General features: G+C 45.7%; 1 protein-coding gene across 1 annotated transcript in view; it reads left to right on the top strand.

The window, feature by feature from the left end:
- Positions 1-248: 248 nt before the first annotated feature.
- SYN2 (synapsin II) overlaps positions 249-17,748 on the top strand; it is a 193,953-nt gene continuing 176,453 nt past the window's right edge. Inside the window, exons 1-5 of the mRNA XM_056528113.1 lie at positions 249-275; positions 1,469-1,558; positions 6,816-6,907; positions 9,481-9,637; positions 15,892-15,981. Coding sequence (XP_056384088.1) covers positions 249-275; positions 1,469-1,558; positions 6,816-6,907; positions 9,481-9,637; positions 15,892-15,981 — 456 coding nt within the window. The remainder of the gene's footprint in view (positions 276-1,468; positions 1,559-6,815; positions 6,908-9,480; positions 9,638-15,891; positions 15,982-17,748) is intronic.

Raw genomic sequence — 17,748 nt, 5'->3', positions numbered from 1 at the left:
TTGAAACAACTGATCAGAAAAGTTATTATATAGCTTAATTATTGTTAATGATTTCCATTATCAATTAGTTGGTTGGTCGATTAGTTGGTCTGCCAGCACTGTAATTGTGTTACCGGGAATCTGCCTATAGTGTCGCCCCCACTATCCTGCTGGTAAAGACTAATAGTGCAGATGACGCTGATCAAACTTTTTTTTTCCAGTTTTTTATTTCATCCCCCAATTACCAAGATATTCCGTAAAATGTAAACATGGAAATGAAGTATTTTGGTGCACTGGTACTGCCAACCTGCTTGTTACTGTAGCGCACTCCCACAATAAATTATAAATTTACCTTGCCCTATGTACTAAGACTAAGTACTAAGTGCTTGGAGATCTTGCACGTGCACAGTAAGATCTCCAGCACTGCTGGTCTGGAGCGTCATCGCGTATGCGCCGCTTACAGACTACACATCGGACCGGCAGTACTTGAGATCTCACTAAGTGTGCGTGAGATCTCCAACCATCAATTTGTGTGGTAACTTCGCCTTAAAGGGGGACTCCGCCCATAGACATCTTATGCCCTATCCAAAAGATAGGGGGTAAGATGTCTGATCGCGGGGGTCCCGATCTGGGCTGCAGCACCCCAGACATCCAATGTGGGACGGAGGCTTGTGTCGTCACAGTCACGTCCACTCGTGATGTCAAAACCACACCCCCTTAATGCAAGTCTATGGGAGGGGGTGTGACATCCGTCACACCCCTTCCAATAGACTTGCATTGAGGGGGTGGGGCCATGACGTCACGAGCCCCCGGCGCTGCAACCAATGCTCTAAACGAATGCCAGGTGCAGCAGGGAGATCGTGGGGGTCTCCAGCTGTGGGACCTCTGCGATCAGACATCTTATCCTCTATCCTTTGGATAGGGGATAAGATGTCTAGGGGTGGAGTACCCCTTTAAAGGGTTACTCCACTGGAAAACATTTTATGTTTTTAAAACAACTGGTACCAGAAAGTTATACAGATTTGTATATTACTTCTATTTAAAAATCTTAATCCTTCCAATAGTTATCAGCTGCTGTATGTTCCAGAGCAAGTTCTTTGCTTTTTGAATTTCCTTTCTGTCTGACTACAGTGCTCTCTGCTGACACCTCTGTCCATTTTAGGAACTGTCCAGAGTAGGAGCAAATCCCCATAGCAAACCTCTCCTGCTCCAGACAGTTCTTAAAATGGACAGAGGTGTCAGCGGAGAGCACTGTGGTCAGACAGAAAAGAAATTCAAAAAGAAAATAACTTCCAGTGGAGCATACAGCAGCTAATAAGTACAGGAAGGATTAATATTTTTAAATAGAAGTGATTTACAAATCTGTTCAACTTTCTGGCACCAGTTGATTTAAAAAAAAAATGTTTTGCAGGTGAGTACCCCTTTAATGGTTGCTAGAGCTTATGCTACTGAATATATATTATTTGAAACATTTGTGATTCCCTCTTAGATTTACATTGTATTTTGTCTGTTTTATTTTAGGGCAAAATGTTTTCGAGGAAAGAAGCTTCAAGGAGATTATGACATACGAGTTGAACAAGTAAGCCATATATTTAGATAAAAATTGGATGGACTGCATGCATGCTACAGACTTTTGCTTTAAAATGAAAGCATAATTCAATTTTTTGTCATCATTAGATTGCTAACAATCATAGAAAGTCATTTTAAACTATTTTTTTAAACCTGTTACGGCATTAATTTTATTGTGTATGGCGGCATTAAAGCGGACCTGTCACCAGGAAAATCAGGGTGTAAATAAGCACATAGATAGATAGGGCTTCTCCTCTAGATTCTGGGTACACCCTTTATTATCTCCATAGTCCTTTCCAGTGCTAAGAAGTATCTGGGGGAGGTTGGGGGTGTTCCCCAGCATGGCAAGTCCTGGTCAAGTCCATGTCCTCTCTATCTGTGGCTGTCGGTCAAACATGGTAGGTGGATGCAAGTGGGTCAGTGGCCAGTAATAAAGAGGACATGGACTGGACTAGGGTCTTGCTGTGCTGGGGAATGCCCACTGGGCTGTTGAGCCTCATTTGCATAATAACAAAATGGCTGATATCTCACTAAAAGAGAGGACTAATGAAAAGGATACCTGGGATCCTGATGACTAGTCCTATCTGGTCATGTGCTTATTTACACCCATGTTTTCCTTCTGACATGTATTATGCTTTTATTATATTGTGGCAGCATTCATTGTAATGTGTATAGCAGCCATAATTGTACTGTGTATGGCAGCATTCATTGTAATGTGTATAGCAGCCATAATTGTACTGTGTATGGCAGCATTCATTGATCATGAAATACACTGCTCAAAAAATAAATAGAACACTAAGAGAACAACTAATCGTATCAAATACTTTCATCTTTACATAGTGGAAATGGAAATCAAATTTATCAACCCATGGAGGTCTGGATATGGAGTCCCACTCAAAATCAAAGTAGAAAACCACACTACAGGCTGATCCAATGTCGATGTAATGTCCTTAAAACAAGTCAAAATGAGGCTCAGTAGTGTGTGTGGCCTCCACGTGCCCGTATGACCTCCCTACAACACCTGGGCATGCTCCTGATGAGGTGGCGGACCTGGACTAAAGCATCTGCCAACTCCTGGACAGTCTGTGGTGCAACGTGGCGTTGGTGGGTGGAGTGAGACATGATGTCCCAGATGTTAGCAATTGGATTCAGGTCTGGGGAACAGGCGGGCCAGTCCATAGCATCAATGCCTTCCTCTTGCAGGAACTGCTGACACACTCCAGCGACATGAGGTCTAGCGTTGTCTTGCATTAGGAGGAACCCAGGGCCAACCGCACCAGCATATGGTCTCACAAGGGGTCTGAGAATCTCATCTCGGTAACTAATGGCAGTCAGGCTACCTCTAGCAAGCACATGGAGGGCTGTGCGGCCTGCCAAACCGGTCATGCTGGATGATGTTGCAGGCAGCAGAACATTCTCCATGGCGTCTCCAGACTCTGTCAAGTCTGTCACATGTGCTCAGTGTGAACCTACTTTCATCTGTGAAGAGCACAGGGCGCCAGTGGCGATTTTGCCAATCTTGGTCTTCTCTGGCAAATGCCAAACGTCCTACACTGTGTTGGGCTTTAAGCACAAGCCCAACCTGTGGATGTCGGGCCCTCATACCACCCTCATGGAGTCTGGCCTGCTGGAGGTCATTTTGTAGGACTCTGGCAGTGCTCCTCCTGCTCCTCCTTGCATAAAGGCGGAGGTAGCGGTCCTGCTGCTGTGTTTTTGCCCTCCTACGCCCTCCTCCACATCTCCTGATGTACTAGCCTGTGCCCTGGTTGCGCCTCCATGCTCTGGACACTACGCTGACAGACACAGCAAACCTTCTTGACACAGCTCGCATTGATGTGCCACCCTGGATGAGCTGCACTATCTGAGCCACTTGTTGGGGTTGTAGACTCCGTCTCATGCTACCACTAGAGTGAAAGTACCGCCAGCATTGAAAAGTGACCAAAACATCAGCCAGGAAGCATAGGAACTGAGAAGTGGTCTGTGGTCACCACCTGCACAACCACTCCTTTATTGGGGGTGTCTTTCATTTGCACAACAGCATGTGGAATTAATTGTCAATCAGTGTTGCTTCCTGAGTGGACAGTGTGATTTCACAGAAGTGTGATTGACTTGGAGTTACATTGTTTTGTTTAAGTGTTCCCTTTATTTTTTTGAGCAGTGTAGTTCCATCGATTGAGCTGCATGTGGTGACATTAATTTGTAGGATGATAATAGAACACTGTAGAAACATGAGGACTGAGTTTTGTATTGTGGTATTAATTGGAAATTGATACTGGCTGCCAGTTTATTGTATAATATCTTGCAGATTGTACCTTTTAGGGCACTTAGTTTAAAGAGCCATTGCCAGTTGAATAAACGTTTGACATGTTGTTCAGACATGTCAAAAGTTTAGGTCACGCCAGGTCTCACGTCTCAAATTTCTATTTAAAGAGGACATGTGGCCACCCTAAAAAAATTTGAATGTATCATAATTAAATGGCTTAAAGGGGTACTCTGGTACTTAAAAACATATCCCCCATCTGCACAATAGGGGATACGCGTACGATTGTTGGAGGGTCTGACTGCTGGGACCCCCCACGATCTCCTGCCCAGTGCCCCGACTCTCCTTATGCACAGAGCAACCACCACTACATGTACTGAGCGGTGACGAAGCAGTGGTCAACGCGCCTCCTCCATGCACCTTTATGGGAGAGCTGGAGACACAGCACTCGTGTATCTCTGGCTCTCCCATAGAGATGCATGGAGGAGACGGGTCCACTACTGCTTTGTGCGGTGGCCGACACAGCTCCAAGCCTGCTCAGTGCATGAGGAGATTGCAGGGGTCCCAGGGGTTTGACCCCCCCCCCCCCCCCCCCATGATCAAACACCTATCTCTTTTTCTGTGGATAAGGGATAAGTTGTTATGGACTAGAATAGATTTTTACAGTCTCTTGATAAGCTTTCCCATTTCTGAAATATGAGGATTATAGATTGCCTGACAATTTAGGAAGTAAGTCCGATAGGCGTGAACTTAATTTTAATAATCAGAGTAAATATCGGGGGGGGGGGGGGGGGTCAGGGTTATAATGTCAGGATGTATACATTAGACATACTGGCCCCTCAATGATTAACATTCACACCCCCTGACTGTAGATTCTCTCCCATCACATGATATTAACTCGCATTTTTTTAATGAAGTTCACGCCCATGTTACCGATCCCCTGAATTGTCAGACAAAATATAAATCCTCATATCACAGGAAAGGAAGGGTGTATCAAGAAACTGTAAAAAGGTGTGTGATCGGGACACCCTACGCTATTTAATTCTGGACACATCACACTATGGTTTAGCTAAGCGTAGTCTACAGCTATGTTCAACCTCAGCCCCTGATAGGCTAATCATCAGTGAGGCATATTGAGCCCCGTCCTGGATTTCTTCCTGGTGCCGGGGCTCAATACGTCACACTGCGGCACAGCCTATAGCCGGCCAAGGCAGGACATTGCAGTGGCCTATAATTAACCGAGCCACAGTGTGACGAGTCAACAACTACCAGGAAGAAGACCGCATTGGGATCATTGGGATACTGGAGGCATCGGGAAAATTGCGGGAGGTAAGTTTTGTTTCCTTGGCATTCTGAGCAGGTAAAAAACGTAATTTATGCACAGAATTCACATCTAAGTAGAAAACCTGTTATTATACATGTTTCCTTCCCCTGCATTGTATATACAATGGCTTAGGGCTGGGCGGTATGACCAAATGTGTGTATCACGGAATTTTTTTTACAGACCTCCATGGGTTGACGGTTCCACGGTATATAACGGTATTTCCCCCCCCCCCCCCAATTAATTATCAGCCCATATCCCCATCGGGGTAAATACTCACATATCACCCACAAGCGCTGCCCTCCTCATCCTGATGGTTGCGGCCACTGGCTTTGCGATATCCCTTTGCCCGGGCTGCAGAAGATAAACAAAATAAACTTTAACGCACCTACGTCGGCCTTACGCTGGGGACGTGAACGTCGGACAGCCGTCAGCCTATCAACGGCCGCAGAGATGTTCCGCCTCGGCCGGTTATAGGCTGAGCCCACTGTCATGTAAGAAGCCGGCTTCTTACATGACGGTGGGCTCAGCCTATCATCGGCCGAGGCGGAACATTGCTGCGGCTGGTCATAGGCTGATGGCTCCCGTCCCCAGGAAGCAAGTGAGGCCCGTACCGGACCAATAGGAGGTGAGTTAAAGTTTATTTATATATACTTTGTTTATTTTTTGCAGCCTGGGCATAGGGATACCACACAGTATAGAGTAGTGGTCTCCAACCTGCGGACCTCTGGTATAGAGTGTCAGCGCCGGCGGCCGCAACAAACAGGAGGACGAGGAGGGCAGCGCTTGCGGGTGACATGTGAGTAGTACCCTGATGGGGATAGCGCAGCGCTGGGCTGATAATACATTCATTCCCGAGGGGGAGGGGCCAAACCGATATTGGTATATCGCGCAGCACAAAAATTTTGGTATTCGGTATGAACCGGTATACCGCCCAGCCCTACAATGGGTACACAGAATCAGGATACAGATTATATTTAAAGGGGTATTCCAGGAAAAAACTTTTTTTTACATATCAACTGGCTCCAGAAAGTTAAACAGAATTGTAAATTACTTCTATTAAAAAATCTTAATCCTTTCAGTACTTATGAGCTTCTGAAGTTAAGGTTGTTCTTTTCTGTCTAAGTGATCTCTGATGGCACGTGTCTCAGGAAACGCCCAGTTTAGAAGATGTTTGCTATGGGGATTTGCTTCTAAACTGGTCGTTTCCCGAGACACGTGTCATCAGAATGCACTTAGACAAAAAAAAAAAAACAACCTTAACTTCAGAAGCTCATAAGTACTGAAAGGATTACGATTTTTTAATAGAAGTAATTTACAAATCGGTTTAACTTTCTGGAGCCAGTTGATATTTATAAAAAAAAAAATTTTCTTGGATAACCCCTTTAAGAATATAGAAATATCACTTACTTTTGTAGTTCAACCCCCAGAGCTTTCTATTATTGACATTCGTCATTGGTATGATGCGTAGGCTGAGCAGGATCTTATACGCCTTTTTATCTGGTTCCGTGTAAACATACACAGACACCATCTTGCTGTGAAATTCTTTGCACATTCAACTGTCTGCCAAAAGCAAAGATCTGGATCTGTTTTGAAGTGTTACGGACAGCGCCATTGTTTTTCATCTTCGTGCTGAGTCACTGATGTGTTTCCGAATCTGTCTATTCTTTTCTTTCCTAAATTTAGGCTGAATTTTCAGAAATAAATCTTATTGCTCATTCTGATGGGACGTTCGCTGTAGATCTGCAAATGTTCCGAAATGGGACCCGAGTTGTCAGGTGAGTCAGCATATTTGCAGATATCAGCATTTTAACGAGGGTGCTACAGGAGAGATCGTGGGGGTCCCCAGCGGCGGGACCCCCGTAATCAGACATCTTATGGAGTGGAGTATCCCTTTAAGGCTCTTATGTCTGATCCATTTGAGCATATTACTTCCATCTCCTTTAAAAATTTTGGGGAAGATTTATGAACCTTAGTGTTGGTCCTCTGTTTTTCTAAACTGTTTTTACAGATTTATAGGTGGTGTGAGTGCAACAAGTTTATAAACAAGTCCATTGCACTAGTTAATTTTGGCGCGTATACACAGCGGAGCGGAGCTTCCAAAGGAGCCGTTTAGAGGAGTTTGTGCTATAACTTCCTAGTTCCATGATATTATACGACAAACTATAAATGCAAAGTATTTACCTCAAAGTGTGTGAGCAAGGCATCATGGGGGGTTTAGTAAGTGTTTCTGAGCCGGAGGCAACATCTGATACAACCTGAGGGACGTCATTCATCACAAAAGTCAACAGCCCCTGCTCAGTGACTATACGGGGCACCAGTGCAGACTAGGAGTTTACGATGACCCCAAACAGGCGCTGCTCACTTTAACTACATTAAGCTGCACCAGCTGCATTCACAAAATGAAGTGTAAAGATAGGATCACATGTAAAATACGCTGCGGATCCACCAGTGACATGATCCATTTTGTGCCTCCAGCTGTTGCCACCACCCGACCCGACCCATTTTGTGACCCGACCCATTTTGTGCCTCCAGCTGTTGCCACCCCCCCCCCCCCTTCCCCCGCCTCGCGAGGCGGGGGAAGGGGGGGTGACAACAGCTGGAGGCACAAAATGGGTCGGTTATCCGGCAGATCCGCTGCGTAAAATACGCTGCGGATCTGTCGCGTGTGACCCTACCCTTAATGTATATTTGGTCTAAGTGTGTTACAACATGCTACCCAGAATCTTAGATAATAAAAAGAGAAGGTCAATAGGTTCCTCATTAAATCAGAACAAATGTTGTTAGGTAACAAAATAAAAAATATTGGACACCTATACATAGGCCCTGATGACAAAGGTTACAAAACAGAAAGGCATTAGAAAACATTAACATAACCATGATTATTTCGTTTCCCCCCCCCCCCCCCCCCCCCCGCCCCTAAGTTCTCAAACCTCACTGAGTAGCAGTCACATTAAAGGGGTTATCCAGAAAAAACTTTTTTTTATATATATCAACTGGCTCCAGAAAGTTAAACAGATTTGTAAATTACTTCTATTAAAAAATCTTAATCCTTTCAGTACTTATGAGCATCTGAAGTTAAGGTTGTTCTTTTCTGTCTAAGTGCTCTCTGATGACACGTGTCTCGGGAACCGCCCAGTTTAGAGGCAAATCCCCATAGCAAACCTCTTCTAAACTGGGCGTTTCCCGAGACAAGTGTCATCAGAGAGCACTTAGACAGAAAAGAACAACCTTAACTTCAGAAGCTCATAAGTACTGAAAGGATTAAGATTTTCTAATAGAAGTAATTTACAAATCTGTTTAACTTCTGGAGCCAGTTGATGTATAAAAAAATGTAGATATGTAGAATATGGGAGTTGGCAGCTCTGTCTTGGGTTGCATCCACACTACCAACCGTATTGAAAACCGTATGCATTGACTCTCCATTGAAAACCATATGCCAAACGATGTATCTGGTTGCATCCGTTTTGCGTCTTGTACGGTTTTGTCAGTTTTTTTCCCCCATACCCAAAACCGTAGCCTACCACGGTTATTGGTCCGGGCAAAAAACCGTATTAAACCATATACCTTTTTTTTATTAACATGGGAGTCAATGTGCGTACGGTTCCATCCGGTTTGCACCATAGGGTTTTTGACTTTGCACAGTTTTTTTTTCTTGGAATTTCAATCAAACAAGTTAAACTTTATTCATTATGGAGTGAAAAGTTAAAAAAACGGAGGCAACTGGACATCATTTTTCAAACCGTATACGGATTAAAATTTGTACACACGTTTTGATACAGTTTAGTCAGGTTTTGAGGAATCCATTTTTCATCAAAAGCCTGATATGGGAACTGTATTGCAAAAACGTGGTGTGAATGCCGCCTTATTCAGAAACTGATACACAGCTTTTGGATGACATAGTGTAAATTCTTTATGTTATGCAATATATATATCTGTACTAATCAGTAAGGAAGGCTCTTCTGGTCTTGGAAATTTACTGAGGCTAGAGAGGGAGGGGGCTTCCTTTTATCCTCCAGGTTTCCTGTCCCTAGGGGCAGAGTCCCCCCTCAGGAGGTGCTGTCATGGCTCGGTGAGACAGAATTACTGTTGAGTAATTTCCGGCTTTTTCTGGTGCATGTGGACATAGAATACCTGATTGAATAAGGAGAAGCTCCTCATTTGGGGACCAGATCACCCACATCCACACATTACCCAGACAGCTTCATGGGGTGCAAATGTATATTTTACAGTGATCCAATTTCCTTTATGTGATCATCTTATATGTTGGAAATTCACTATTGGTTATTAATAAAAAAAAAGTTTGCACATAATATATTAACTACTTAATGCACATTTATGTTATTTTTAGGTCTTTTCGACCAGATTTTCTTCTCATTCGACAACATTCCTTTAGCATGGCAGAAAATGAAGACTTTCGCAACCTCATCATTGGCATGCAGTATGCCGGTATACCTAGTGTAAACTCTCTGGAGTCCATTTACAACTTCTGTGATAAGCCATGGGTGGTAAGTGTTTATTTAAAAATACAGTGATCCCCTGACATACGATGGCCCTGAAGACAGCATCAACGTACAATGCTTCTGTGTCGGGGCCATCACAAAAACGGCTATCCGGCAGCTCTGACTGCTTCAGCTGCCACCGGATAGCCGTTTAATTTGCCCCAGGTGCCCCGCTGATTTATACTTACATGTCCCCACCACTCTGGCCCGTCATTTCGCCGCTTCTCTGCTGCCCTGCGCCATCGCTCTCTGTCACTGTCATCACGTAGCCACTCACGCCGCCTTGTCGTCCAATAGGGGCAACGTGATGATGGCGATGGAAAGGGGAGGCACAGAACAGCGGTGACGTAGTGATACGGCAGCAGAGGAGCGGCGAACAGACGGGCCGGAGCGGCGGGGACACATGAGTATAATCCATGGTACGAATCCCTCAACATACGATGGTTTCACCAAAAGATGGTCCACTTCGAACCAGTTACCATCGTATGTTGAGGGACCACTGTACAGTCCTATTATTTGTAGTCCTAGTCAAATCATAGTGTTCATCTCAAATTTTTAGTGATCCCAGAGCCAGTTGGTGGAGACTAGCTGCTATGGTTTCTTCCATACTCTACACACACACACCTAAGGGGATATTCTCCTCCCTATATCTCTACAGCACACCCTTAGAAGCATCAGCAGCATAGAGGATGTTATAGAGCAATACTAAACAGTGCAAGCTTTGAATCCAGCACTGGGGGGGGGGGGGGGGGGGGAATATAAAAATGTCACATTGCAGCTTTTATAGAACTTGACACAACTTAAAAACACACTGACACTAATTTTGTCATGAACCACTCTTCGTAGGTCAACAGTTAATTGATTTACTGTACAACGAGAAGACAAAGGGAAGATATACACATTACAGGGGTTTAGGAGACAGAATGAAGTTGTGTCCCCTTTCATTACCCTGTCCTCTACAAGTGGCACAGCTGTGGTGACTGAGCCTTCCCCCCCCTACTACTTACCTGGGTCCCAGCAGCTTCTTAAAACTAACCATACAGTTTCATGACCCTACTCACTGCACCTGTTTCATGCTGCCTGTGGCTTGTGCAACATGAAACAGGTTCCTTTTAAGAGAAGGGCTTGCGATAGACCACATCCTCTTCCTGCATTTGTTGTGACACGTTTGCACTGTTCATTGCCCTTTTGTGATAGAGCACATATAAAAAATACTTTTGCTCATAACTCTGCTCCCGGTCCACGAATTCTGGTGAGTGATACCTCATTTGAAACACGCCAATCTGTTAATCTTATTGTGGTGACCCTCTTGTCAAATGAATAGTAGTAATGAAACACGAAAGAATGGAGAGACAAGACGGCACTCACCATGCAGTGGGGTACTTTATTCTTCAGTTGCGAACATACAACAACAGGTCAGGGAGACGCAGCGGGGCAACCGTTTCGTGCGTGATGATGCACTTCCTCTAGCCGACGCTGGCGTCGGCTAGAGGAAGTGCGTCATCACGCACGAAGTGGTTGTCCCGATGCGTCTCCCGCTGCCTGCTTCACTCCTGACCTGTCGTTGTGTGTTCGCAACTGAATAATAAAGTACCCCACTGCACATTGACAAATCTGTCTCGCAGAACAAGTCTGATATTATGTGTTAACCCTTAGATAAATATTAGCAGTATAGTTCAGACTACCATAATTCTTATTAATCGATCATAACAATTGAATTGCTAGTAAATGTATCAGCTCAGGCAGCTATGGTCCTGAACACATGTGAATACCAAATAGAGCACACGTCTGTCCTTGGTCAGCATATTCCAAATACTTTATATAATAATGAAGCCGCTAAAACAAAAACAAAAGAAAGTGATGGCACAACACAACTATTTACAACATATCTGGTCCTGACGAGTTTCTCCCATTAGTAAAGGGGTGTTCCAAGGGACTACAAAGCAAAGTCCAACAATGTGGACAATAGTGACATCTAATAGTGACTTTATAGTGTAGGAGATTTTGTTATTTTAATAGATTTAAAGGGGTACTCTGCTGGAAAAAGAAATTCTTTAAATCAGCTTTTTTCTCCACAGGAAGTTCTATGCTTTTTAAACTTTCTTTCTTTCTGACCACAGTGTTCTCTGCTGACACCTCTGTTCATTTTAGGAACAGTCCAGAGCAGGAGAAAATCCCCATAGCAAACCTATTGTTACGCCGAGCGCTCCGGGTCCCTGCTCCTCCCCGGAGCGCTCGCGGCGTTCTCCCTTCTGCAGCGCCCCGGTCAGACCCGCTGACCGGGAGCGCTGCACTGACATTCGCGATGGGGATGCGATTCGCATAGCGGGACGCGCCCGCTCGCGAATCGCATCCCAAGCCACTTACCCGTCCCGGTCCCCGGCTGTCATGTTCTGGCGCGCGCGGCTCCGCTCTCTAGGACGCGCGCGCGCCAGCGCTCTAAGATTTAAAGGGCCAGTGCACCAGTGATTGGTGCCTGGCCCAATCAGTCTAATTAGCTTCCACCTGCTCCCTGTCCATATAACCTCACTTCCCCTTTCCTTCCTTGACGGATCTTGTTGCCTTGTGCCAGAGAAAGCGTTTAGTGTTGTCCAAAGCCTGTGTTCCAGATCTTCTGCTATCCTCATTGACTACGAACATTGCCGCCTGCCCCGACCTTCTGCTACGTCTGACCTTGCCTCTGTCTAGTCCTTCTGTCCCACGTCTTTTCAGCAGTCAGCGAGGTTGAGCCGTTGCCGGTGGAAACGACCTGGTTGCTACCGCCGCAGCAAGACCATCCCGCTTTGCGGCGGGCTCTGGTGAAAACCAGTAGCAACCCTAGAACCGGTCCACCGACACGGTCCACACCAATCCCTCGCTGACACAGTGGATCCACATCCAGCTAGCCGAATCATAACAGTAGATCCGGCCATAGATCCCGCTGAGGTGCCGCTGCCAAGTCTCGCTGACCTATCCACGGTGGTCGCCCAGCAATCGCAGCAAATTGCCCAACAAGGACAGCAGCTGTCGCAGTTGACCGCCACGTTACAGCAACTTCTGCTACAGCAGCAACCATCTCCTCTGCCAGCTCCTGCACCTCCTCCGCAGCGAGTGGCCGCTCCTAGCCTCCGCTTGTCCCTGCCGGAAAAATTTGATGGGGACTCTAGACTCTACCGTGGCTTCTTATCTCAATGTTCCCTACATATGGAGATGTTGTCGGACCAATTTCCTACAGAACGGTCTAAGGTGGCGTTCGTAGTGAGTCTTCTGTCTGGAAAGGCCTTGTCTTGGGCCACACCGCTCTGGGGCCGCAATGATCCTGCCACAGTCCAGTCCTTCTTCGCTGAAGACAGTAGTGTCTTCGAGGAACCAGCCCGAGCTTCTTCTGCCGAGACTGCCCTGCTGAGCCTGGTCCAGGGTAATTCTTCAGTAGGCGAGTACGCCATCCAATTTCGTACTCTCGCCTCCGAATTATCTTGGAATAACAAGGCTCTCTGCGCGACCTTTAAAAAAGGCCTATCCAGTAACATCAAGGATGTGCTGGCCGCACGAGAGATTCCTTCCAACCTGCAAGAACTTATCCATTTGGCCACCCGCATTGACATGCGTTTTTCTGAAAGACACCAGGAGCTCCGCCAGGAAAAAGACCTTGATCCCTTGGCACATCTCTCATAGTATCCTTTGCAATCTACCCCAGTGCCTCCCGCCGAGGAGGCTATGCAAGTGGATCGGTCTCGCCTGACCCATGAAGAGAGGACTCGCCGCAGAGATAAATATTTATGTCTGTACTGCGCTAGTACCGAACATTTCTTGGTGGATTGCCCTATTCGTCCTCCACGTCTGGGAAACGCACGCACCCAGCTCACGTGGGTGTGGCGTCTCTTGGTACGAAGTCTGCTTCTCCACGTCTCACTGTGCCCGTGCGGATTTCTCCTTCTGCCAACTCCTCCTTCTTAGCCGTGGCCTTCTTGGACTCTGGTTCTTCTGGAAATTTTATTCTGGCCTCTTTGGTGAATAGCTTCTGCATCCCGGTGAACCGTCTCGTCAAGCCGCTCTTCATTTCTTCGGTCAACGGAGTTAAGTTGGACTGCACTGTGCGTTACCGCACAGAGCCCTTGCTTATGAGCATTGGACTGCATCACGAGAAAATTGAATTTTTCGTCCTGTCCAACTGCACCTCTGAAGTCCTCCTCGGTCTGCCATGGCTCCAGCATCATTCTCCCACCCTTGACTGGACCACCGGGGAGATCAAGAATTGGGGTCCTGCTTGCCGCAAGAAATGCCTCACGTCTGCTCCCAGTCCCGTCTGTCGGGCCTCAGTGTCTCCTCCTGTGCCTGGTCTCCCCAGGGCCTATCAGGACTGTGCAGTGCCTCCTCATAGCCCCCGTCCTGGTGACACTCTGCCCCGTGACAAGCTTCACCCTCTGCCCCCCCTACCCAGGACTGTTTTTTGTTCCGGAAGGAAACTCAAGAGACGCCCCCTATGTTCTCTTCTCAGTTAAAGACAAGGAGACAAAGAGAGGGGGAGACCTAAGGGGGGGGGGGGGTACTGTTATGCCGAGCGCTCCGGGTCCCTGCTCCTCCCTGGAGCGCTCGCGGCGTTCTCCCTTCTGCAGCGCCCCGGTCAGACCCGCTGACCGGGAGCGCTGCACTGACATTCGCGATGGTGATGCGATTCGCATAGCGGGACGCGCCCGCTTGCGAATCGCATCCCAAGCCACTTACCCGTCCCGGTCCCCAGCTGTCATGTTCTGGCGCGCGCGGCTCCGCTCTCTAGGGCCCGCGTGCGCCAGCGCTCTAAGATTTAAAGGGCCAGTGCACCAGTGATTGGTGCCTGGCCCAATCAGTCTAATTAGCTTCCACCTGCTCCCTGTGTATATTACCTCACTTGCCCTGCACTTCCTTGCCGGATCTTGTTGCCTTGTGCCAGAGAAAGCGTTTAGTGTTGTCCAAAGCCTGTGTTCCAGATCTTCTGCTATCCTCATTGACTACGAACCTTGCCGCCTGCCCCGACCTTCTGCTACGTCTGACCTTGCCTCTGTCTAGTCCTTCTGTCCCACGTCTTCTCAGCAGTCAGCGAGGTTGAGCCGTTGCCTGGTTGCTACCGCCGCAGCAAGACCATCCCGCTTTGCGGCAGGCTCTGGTGAAAACCAGTAGCAACCCTAGAACCGGTCCACCGACACGGTCCACGCCAATCCCTCGCTGACACAGTGGATCCACATCCAGCTAGCCGAATCATAACACCTATCCTACTCAGGACAGTTCATTACATGGAAAGAGGTGTCAGCAAAGAGCACTGTGGTCAGACAGAAAGGAAATCCAAAAAGAAAAGAACTTCCTGTGGAGTAAATAGCAGCTGATAAGTAGTGGAAGGATTAAGATTTTTAAATAGAAGTAATTTACAAATCTGTTTAACTTTCTGGCACCAGTTGATTTAAAAAAAAATGTTTCTCAGTGGACTACCACTTTAAAGGCTTTTTTCTTTATAGAAAGGGGATTAATATTTATTTAGTTTTTGTCCTTGACCTAACGATTTAAAGGGAAACTGACCCGGATCCGTAGTCCGGTTCTAGAGATAGACCCTTTTTTAGCCGGCATTGCTAATATGTTAATCGCCGACTTTGCACTATAGAGGTTGGGCCCGGCATAGAGGCAGGGATGCTGGGTATGCCGGGTCCCGCTCTGTTGTGCAAAACTGATGATCAATAGGGTACTCCGCCCGTAGACATCTTATCTACTGTCCAAAGGGGATCCAAAGTCTGATCGCAGTGGCCCTGCCGCTGGGGACCCCCGCGATCTCCCTGCTGTACCAGGCATTCCTGTAGAGCGTTGGGTGTAGCGCCGGAGGCTTGTGTCTTCACGGCCGAGCTTCACTCGTGACGTCCCGGCGAAGCCCCCTCAATGCAAGTCTATGGGAGGGAGCATGACGGCTGACATGCCCCCTCCCATAGACTTGCATTGGGGGGTGTGGCCTTGACATCACGAGCAGGGTGTGGCCGTGACGTCATGAGCATCCACCCTGCATCGCCAGTCATCCGGTTCGGAGCGAAATTCCCAGTGGCTGGACCCCCACGATCAGACAACTTATCCCTTTGGATAGGGGATAAGATGTCTAGGGGCGAAGTACCCCTTTAAGCAATGTGGGCTAATGACTGGTCTGAACCATTTGCCAGTTTTGCTTTAATATAGTTCTGTGCAGTGAGTAGTTTCTTGATAAAGCAAATACCAAACTAGTGTTTTCCTCATAAAATATTAAGCACAATATGGTTCTTATTTTGCAGTTTGCCCAACTCGTATCTGCCTATAAAACTTTGGGAGCAGAAAAGTTTCCCCTAATTGAGCAGACATACTACCCAAACCACAAGGAGATGGTAAGCCTCACAGCAATGTGTCCTTCCCTTATTGCTTTTTGTCCATGTTGTGTCACCAGCAGGGGGTGCTATATGTTGTGGCTTTTCTACACAGAAATTCACACTTGTTGGGAAACTCTCCTGTTCTTGCCATTATATCTACATTACTAGACTGATCTTTATATATTATTTGTTTGGATGCAGCGATTTTTCATTTTGCCATTTTATTTTTTTGACTTTTTAATAACCATAACTCTTTAAATCAGTGGTCTCCAACCTGCGGACCTCCAGATGTTGCAAAACTACAACTCCCAGCATGCCCGGACAGCCAACGGCTGTCCGGGCATGCTGGAAGTTGTAGTTTTGCAACATCTGGAGGTCCGCAGGTTGAAGACCACTGCTTTAAATGTTCCCACCTACAGGGCTATATAAGGGTTTGTTTTATACTGGACCAATTATACTTTGTAATGACATCATTAATTTATTACAAAAGTTGTAGCAAAAAAAAAAAAATTATTTACGTGACAAAATAAAAAAAATTAAAAACTATTTGCAACATAGCAAAAAAATATATTTTTTTTGTGAGGGTGGCGGAAATGTTTCTATGAAGTGTTTACAGTAAAAATGACATTTATGATTCTGTAGGTCAATACAATTATGACAATACCTAATTTAACATTTTTTTTTTTAGTTTTTTACAGAAATTAGTATGCCTAAAATTGCTCCATTCAGAACCTTATAACTTTTTTTTTTCATATAAGCAGCTGTTTTTGCACAGTAATTTGATCACTTTTATATATATTATACATGAAGTGACCAAAAAGCAGCAATTAGAGATGAGCGAACTTACAGTAAATTCAATTCGTCACGAACTTCTCGGCTCAGCAGTTGATGAATTTTCCTGCATAAATTAGTTCAGCTTTCAGGTGCTCCCGTGGGCTGGAAAAGGTGGATACAGTCCTAGGAGACTCTTTCCTAGGACTGTATCCACCTTTTACAGCCCACCGGAGCACCTGAAGGCTGAACAAATTTATGCAGGATAAGTCATCAACTGCCGAGCCGAGAAGTTTGTGACGAATCGAATTTACTGTAAGTTCGCTCATCTCTAGCAGCAATTCTGGAGTTTTTTTTTTTTTATGTTTACATCTCCTACCGATTTTATTAGTACCATATTTTAATTGTTGAGACATTTCTGCCTGCTGAAATACCAAATATATTTAGTTTTTTGTTTACATTATTTTATTTGGAAAAGGGGGGGGTTATATAATTTTTTTTTATTAGGGGAGGAGCTTTTACATTTTTTTTAAAAAACATGTGAAGATCTGCTCATGAAGGGAAGTTGAAGCCACAATCCACCATATTAACCTATGTATGCCCCGTTTTATTAAGGTGTCAAGGAGCAATCTTTTTTTTTTATCTTTTACTACTTTTGCACAATAAAAACACTTTCTAAATAAAATGTAAGACAAGACAGATGATATTTTTTTTTTTTTTTTTTTAGCAAACTGCTAAATTATTGATTCCCCTTTATTATTTTTGCACTTTGATATTATTCGCAGATACAATTGTGGTGATACTTTATACAGTGGGGCAAAAAAGTATTTAGTCAGCCACCAATTGTGCAAGTTCTCCCAATTAAAAGGGCGATGACAGAGGTCACATGTTTTCTGTAAGTCTTCAAAGGTTTTCACACACTGTTGCTGGTATTTTGGCCCATTCCTCCATGCAGATCTCCTTTAGGGCAGTGATGTTTTGGGGCTGTCCCTGGGAAACATGGACTTTCAACTC

This window comes from Hyla sarda, chromosome 6 (genome assembly GCF_029499605.1).
Source record: "Hyla sarda isolate aHylSar1 chromosome 6, aHylSar1.hap1, whole genome shotgun sequence".
Classification (NCBI taxonomy): domain Eukaryota; kingdom Metazoa; phylum Chordata; class Amphibia; order Anura; family Hylidae; genus Hyla; species Hyla sarda.
This window is presented reverse-complemented; position numbering and strand designations above follow the sequence as displayed.